Here is a 7648-nt window from a genome sequence, read left to right on the forward strand (position 1 = left end):
CAGCAACGTTCCAGCCTGTCGCCTAGAGATTGCAGTAGGCCCCCGGTTCTCCGGGACTCTTTTTCTCTCTTTCTTTTTCTCTGCCTTGTTTGATATAGTAGTTGTAGTTATATTGTATCATATTGTGTCTCGTATTTAGTAAAATAATTTCTTTCCTTAGATTGCTGCCGTTGTTTTTGTTCATTTCTCCCCTTCTAGGGGCAGCAGCCTCTATCACGGATAAATCTAGATAACCCGATTACACCAGCCTTCAGAGATACATGTCTCCTACATAGAAAACGTTTAAATATTATGAGATGTCCCGGTTTTCTATAAATATATACCATGATTATAGCTGGAATTAATTCAAGAAACTTCAGAAGTAAGATGAGTAATGAATGAGACTGACATTTCTTGGTTATAATTTGAAAGAAGATAAGTACATCCTGGCTTCTTTTTCGAGGAATCAAAGCCAATCAGCCCTGATGGGAGGAAGGCAATCTCTGGACACCCTCTTGACTAACAAGACATCTAGAACACACCTTGACACCTAGGAGTGTCATTTAGAAGCTGAGGGACAGGCCCAGTGGAAGCATGAACCATCAGGAAAGCAGGAACTGTCATACTAGCTTGTACTGTATGCACTGCTCCTGTGGCAGCCATACTCCTCCCCAGCTGCTTGCTGGGTTTGGGCAGTTTTTCACCTATGCTGAAAACAATGAAATAGGTGAGAATGAACCTCTCTGCTGTCTCTGCCTATAAGCATTCATCTTCTTCAGCTGCAGCACCTACCCAGGTGGAGAGGACATGGGGATGCTACAAATGCCAATTGGAAACACAAAAGAAGAATCCTTGTATTTTCTCTTAGCAGTTTCCTTGCTCATACTAGAGCCAGGAGGGTGAAAAGGCCCCTGATGGCAGTAGAGGATGCTGCTGCCAGCAAGAGCCCCCGAGAAGCACAGACTAAGCACAGACTGGGTAGGTACCCAGCTGGAGGAGAGAAGCAGCAGCAGGAGGTCTGCATGGTCAAGGGAGCAGGAAGGAGGCAAGGAGAAGAACAGAAGAGACAAAACAAATAACAGGAGGACTCAGCAGGATCGACGGGACTCCAAAAGCACAAATTCCTTTTTTAGAATGGAAAACAAATCAATATTTGTATCAGTATTTCCACCCCACATACATTCCATATGCTGTACAGGCTGGTGCATTGTGATGGTAGGAGAGTAGCATACTGGTGAAAGGTAGGGGGAAGGTTAAGTTGTAGCCCTACTCTCGGACTCTGGTTCATCATGGTTAAAAATGAGTCTGGGGAGAAATTCAGTGCTTTGTGTTAGAGGAACACAAGTGGCTAATAAACATCCCAGCATGGGCTGAGGATAGATACAGCAATGCTTTACCTGTTTAAATCACTTTTCACCTGAAGGCATCTGAATCCTTTTTTTTTTCTCCTACACACTAATTATTTAGATTGCATTTTAAAGCAGCATCTTGCAGAGAAAGCCATGATAGCCAGAAAAACTATGCCTCCATCAAGTCAGAAAACAGGTTAATAGTACTGTTAGGAACAGAAATCAGCTCTCCCCAAACACATTCCCATATACTAAATACTGGCCTGCGGTGCTTGCGACCATGAAAAGCCATGGAGTTTTACACACACACTCAGCAGGTGATAGAGAGAGCCCTAAGGATATATAAACACCTTCTCCACATGAGGCCATCAGAACTCTGAGGTTACATGTTGCCTCCCAGCATGCTCAGGAGGATCTTGGAAATAGAGATGAAATGTCTGTGAATGGACTTTAGACTCTGACTTTGGACTTCAGTACCTGCTTCCAGGATACCTGCCCTGCTATTCTGGTATTTCCACTAGCCAGGCCTATTCATCTTTCACTCAGCACCCAATGGCCAACCTCCTCTCACCAGCCCAGTATTACCCTGGATGGAGCTAATGGGCTGTGGTTGTTGCATTACACGTTGGAAATTGGTTCTTCATAACTCAGATGCAACCAGATGTGGACTGCTGCCTAATACCTCCCTGAGACTTGCCAGCCTGAAGGCAAATGGGAAATGAAATGCACAGTGACTTCCAAAGGGCATCAGCACAGAGGGCTGCCATCAAATGGTTTCCCATCCTCAGGTGGCTCTAGCTTGGGCCTGTCATCAGAGCTTTCATTCGATCTCAGATCCAGATAAAGTCCTCCCTGTGTAGGGAGGAAGCCTGAGACAATGGAACAGCAAGGGACAAGAGGGGAGTTATACAAAGGAAAAGATACAAGGGCCAGCAACACATGAACTGAGCAAATGGCAGTCAGTAATGTACCACCAGCACTAATGCACCTCTGGGAGTATGAGAGAACTCAGCTTATACACACTTGGTGTAAAAGCAAGCTTTTGCTTCATACTACCTCACCCAAAAGCCAAGGTAGTCGTTGGGTTATGCCTGCTGGTAACACCTCAGCATGTATGTACTTGCTTTGTACAGACCAGGCCGATCCCACATATGCCTCATATTATCTGCACATGAAGCCAACAGGTTGCCCATGTTCCTAGGTGTGAGGACAGTGAATCCAAGCAGGTATACACATCCCTGATTTACATCATGCAAGTCTATCAGCCCATTTTTATTCTGCTGTGGGCAAAGGACCAAGTTCACCTTCCCAGTAGCACAAGAATGCTTTGCAGTATGGCAGATGTCACAGTGGGGCATTCTCCCTCCATTGGTGTCTCTGGGAAATGGGGAGTGAGAAATGCAATGCCTCTGTAGGGCAGCTCCTAGATCACAGAGTCCATGACAGCTGGCCTGAAATGAGAGCAGACTTCAGGAGGAATCTCTGTGCACTTTCATCTTCATGTCAGCGAGAGCCATACAACAGCTCCCTGTCAGACTGAGCCTTACGTTGGAGAAGACTAAAGTGTGCCAGGTCGCAGCCTGTAGGTACCAGCGGTGCTGCCTGGTTGCACGAAGCTGGAGATTACAACTCAGGAGCAAGTAGCAAAAAGCAATCTCAATCAACAGACTGGCATCCCTCCTATTAAGCGTTATGGCTGTCCTTCTCTCCCTGGCAACTCTGCATGCAATTATTTGCTGAGGAAGGGGCTTGTCTGTACCATTAAGAACTTCTACGTTACGTGATCGAGGAGAAATCAATGTCTCTAATTGTCAGCAATGGCAGCGGAGGAGGACGGGGTGATGGGAAGGGTGTTTCTCTGGAGACACACTTCTCAGGAGAAATCCCAGTGGTATTGTCCCAGGGAAAGAAATAGTAAGGACCTGAAGTAATTAAACTTCCAGGCAGCAATTGTTTACTGGAAGCAGCACAGAAACGGCTCTGAGCCTCATAGAAAGGTGGGGCAGCAGCTTGACTCTCCCAGGGTGCAGACACCCCTGCCCTGAAGTCAATGGCTGGAGGTGATTTACACCATGCTGGTGAGCGGAGAGAGGAGGGGTGTGGATGGCCCCTTTTCTTTCCTTTTCCCGTCCCTTCCTCTTCCTCCCTCCATCTCGGTGTTTAAAGGCATGAAAATTCAGAAGCATCCGCATCGTGTGACATAATCAAGTTATTCTAAATGAGACCTGAGACATTTTAATATCCTGAGGCCACACGCCCTTAACTCCTTGTGCATCTTCCTCTCTCTCTCTTTCTCCATTTCCTTCTTCCCGCACACACCTCTGCAGTTCCTGGAATGATAAGACACCTCGCCGGCTGGCTCTAATTGCTAAAACACTCCCTAATGCTTTCTCCGATTGCATTAAGCGGCTTCTTCAGAGATACAACCCTGTTTATTCATGCTGCTCGTGTGGAAGGGGAAAGAAATGCAGACTGCCTCTCCCCCTCCCTCCTTTGATTCAATGGGTGTGGCAGGTTTAAACCTTTGCAGCCACGGCTCGCCAGCACTGGGCGCAGAGCGGAGGACGGAGAGGGAGGGAAGCCGTCGGATATGGCTGGTGATGAATGAGACTCATCTCACCCACAAGTGGGAAACCTGCTTGCGGGTTATTGTTTAATCACTCATGCAATCCAATACTGAGCACATACCCCCATCACGCCCATCTGTTCCAGTATGCGGTGCATACAACACTCGCATTTCTAGACACCTATCTCACTACCCAGCCCTGCAAATTACTGACCGCATCTCTTGCCAGAAGGAAAGGTTACATTCAATTTTTCAGAAACTGCCTGACACAACCCTTACGTTATGCCTCTTTTTAGCCAAGTATTTTGCGGGTGCGGATTCAGAGGTGCAATTGACTGTGGGCAGAAATGACAGCACTGAGCTACCTACATCCCCCATGGGCGTGCAGTCAGATACCTCACTCCTCACACTGGCATTGCACCCACAAGAAAGAATCATCTGCAAACTGCAAGTGTGTGAACGCATTTGTCTTTGACGGGCGGGAGAACAGACGCATTCAGGAGCACCAAGACGCAAATGTGAAGAGATTCCTTCCACACACAAGCCTGTAATTTCAACGTCTTGCTCTTTTGCTGCCAGAAAGGCGGGACACCAGGGGCTTCCCCCCAAAAATAATATGAGGCGAGATGTCCTTATTTTGGGATGGAAGCTCCGATCTGTCCTGATCAAATCATTCCTTTTTTGTCCTTCCGTGAAAGATCTGGGTGGGGACGGAGGAAGAGCACGAGCTGAAAACTGTGATCTTTTTCTTCTCCAAATTAAATATGTCTCTGATGTATCACCAGTGTGGCTGACCGCATTGCTATATTGCCAGTTTGGCAATTTCAGTGTGTATTCAGGTATAGGGATAGGAGCTGGGCTCAAAGCCCAGAAGCATCCATGGAATATGCACAGGCAGGCACATTCAGGATATATGGCTGCATAACGATGAGAAAGCATGTGCATACGAGAGCGTGTGTGCTGGTGCATATATGTGTAGTACGGTTGCAAGCGATCAGAAAGCGCGGATGTGTGCTGCACATGCACGCGCAAAGGGGTGTGTACCATGCGGTGGATTAATGTACAGAGCAGGGGGAGAGGACCGTGTGTGATCCAGATACCTGCATGCCATGCATTTCTTAATATGTTAGAACACAAAGTGATAGGAGTGGATGCACATAGATGTAAGGAACAGGCATGCTGCAATTCGAATCAGGAGTGTCAAATACTCAACCTGTGAAAGTCTAGGCAAAATTATTCTCCAACAGCTTTTTTTTTCCTGACTCCAGAGGACCCCGGTCCTACTTACTTTATCTTAAATTTTGCTGTGCACCTCTGCACTCTGCCTCTCTGTCTGCCTGCCTTTTCCTCCTCTGCTCTTCTCACCCCATACCTGCCAGCTGAACGTGCTCTGCTGGCTGGCTGCAGTGTGTTCCCCTCTCCCCCCAGCCATCGCCACCTCCCTCCAGATTTTAGCAAACGTATCATTAATTGCAGAGCATTTGAAACCTGCATGGGGAAAAACACAAGATGACGCAGGATCCCTTTCTACCCTGCTCGCCTGCCCCTCCCCATTATTCTACAAAATCACTCCTTCCTCTGATAACACACGTATATCCATTCAGAAATACACCTTTCCCTGCATTATTATTTTTTTTAAGCTCTGCACTGTTCTGTAGTATAGGAGCTTCTTGCATCAGTGTGCTAAGCTATGACTCGAGAGCGCTGCAGTGCTATACTGTAAGGGATATGTCAATGTATGCATATATAAAGTAACCACTGTGGTTCCACACCCAGGGCTGAGTTGAGCTCTGCTCTCAGAACAAGGATCCAAGCTCTTTGTCACTACCTCTGAACCTGTAATTAGGGGAAGCTCCCCAGATGCCTCATAAAGGTATCTAGGGGCAGCTCTTGCTTCCAAGTTTTACCTGAATAAATCCAAGATACTCCCAAGAAAGTCCAAACAGCTCCATGAAAATAGGCTCTTTCAACAAGACGCAGGTTTGGGTTTTCATACAAAATAAGAAGGGGGAAGGTGGGAACAAATGATATAGCTTTGTTGGTGCTGTTGTTCATTCAAAAATATCATTTTAGATATGAAAATTTCATCTCTAACAACCAGCCGCTACCCGAATTTCCTTATCAACCCTGATTTCCTGACAGGAAAAGCCAGGTGGAACCAGTGAAGAGAATGCACTGGTTTCCAACAGGTTCACACCGTGAGCCTCTCTCATCCCACCCGAGTTCGGAGCCGGCAGAGGCGTGGTCCTCTGTCTCCTCACCAGCTGGTGCACAGTTGTCTAACTGGTTGTACTATGAAGGGTACGGCAGAGAGGGTGCCTCTCCCCACTCCTGGCCAATGCTTTTGTTATTAATTAATTACACTTTTCATTATGCCAAAGGTTGGAGGGGGAAAAAAAAAGCTTCAAGTTAATTCCTGCTCGGATTGTTGTAAGACAAAAAAAAAAAAATAATAAATGAATGCACCTGTCCTCCGAGCCACCTCACAGCACATGCCCGTAAAGCATCTCCCATTCATCAGAGCCAGGAGCAATAGAAAGCACTCTGACCAGGGATCAAGGCTCACCGGGCATCCTTTCTTTTCTTGGCATATGATGAAGAATCGCTTCCTTTATCTCCAAGGTAGAGCCAGATCTCATCACGCTTCCTGCCAGCTTCCCCCCCCACACACACCCCCACCCCACATCCACACCCTCAGAACCACCGAGAGAAAATCGCAGGCAATGCATCGGATCACAATTAAAGCAATAAAAATAATACTAATAGTAGCGGGGAGATGCTGGTAGCTCCCCAAATGTGGACACAGGCCACCCCCCCCCTCCCCACATCAGCAGCCCCGGAAAAGCAAAGCAGTCACGCTGAAGGGTGTGAAAAGAGCCTTCAGTCGCAAGATGCTAAAGAATTGCAAAAGAGACATCTGCTGAAAGCAGCTGAAATGTCCTCCCCCTTGCCCCAGCCCCTACCCAAGCCCCTCACACATGCGGGCAGACACACACCCCACGGGCGACCAAGAGCCTGGGAGATTTCTTAGCAGAAAGAAATATAAAAATCTGCAGTTCTACCTGTTTTGTTCTTCTCATACAGCACAGCATGATCGTATTGTCCCCTTCCTTCCTTCTTCTTCCTTCCTTCTCCTCTCTCCTTTTCCTCTTCTCTCTCTTATCTCTCCCCCCCACCCTCTCCGCTCCCTCCCTCCCTCCCTCCCTCTCTCTCCTCTCTCGCACACGCACACACGCACACACGCACACACACCAGGGCAGCGAGCAGTGACTGGAAGGTCCACAGCCACCGCTCGTCGCACATGCACCCGCCGCCTCTCCCTATACCCTGCCCAGAATTGTTCCCCGGCTCTCCCCGACTCGTCCCCTCCCCGGCCCACCCCACGCCCAGCCCCGCAACCCCCCCAGGTCCCTTGGCCAGCCTCATGAATAATTAACATCTCCAATCTGGACCCAATTACCCGACGCCTTTTCCACTGTACAGAGACTACTGGGGAGAGGGGACGCGGCGGGAGCCCCCAGCCCCGCTCCCACCCGAGCCCCCGGCCGCGGTCGGGAGTGGGATTTATACGTGGAGGAGCACGGGGTGGGCACGGAGGGGAGACGAGGGAGCGGGGTTCTTGCTGCCACATGCCGTGTGCTTCATGCACAGGTGACGTGCCGTAGGTGGGAGCTGTCAGCTAAACGGGAGTTGGAAAATATGTTAAAATGGCTGTTAGAAGCCCCCCCTCCCCCTCCCCTGCACACCCGCAAAC

General features: G+C 48.5%; 1 protein-coding gene across 1 annotated transcript in view; it reads right to left on the reverse strand.

The window, feature by feature from the left end:
• Positions 1-7248, reverse strand: part of GAP43 (growth associated protein 43) — a 59116-nt gene extending 51868 nt beyond the window's left edge. Inside the window, exon 1 of the mRNA XM_072358261.1 lies at positions 6957-7248. Coding sequence (XP_072214362.1) covers positions 6957-6986 — 30 coding nt within the window. The 5' untranslated portion in view covers positions 6987-7248. The remainder of the gene's footprint in view (positions 1-6956) is intronic.
• Between the last annotated feature and the right edge of the window lie 400 nt (positions 7249-7648).

The sequence above is a fragment of the Excalfactoria chinensis genome, chromosome 1 (assembly GCF_039878825.1).
Source record: "Excalfactoria chinensis isolate bCotChi1 chromosome 1, bCotChi1.hap2, whole genome shotgun sequence".
Taxonomy (NCBI): domain Eukaryota; kingdom Metazoa; phylum Chordata; class Aves; order Galliformes; family Phasianidae; genus Excalfactoria; species Excalfactoria chinensis.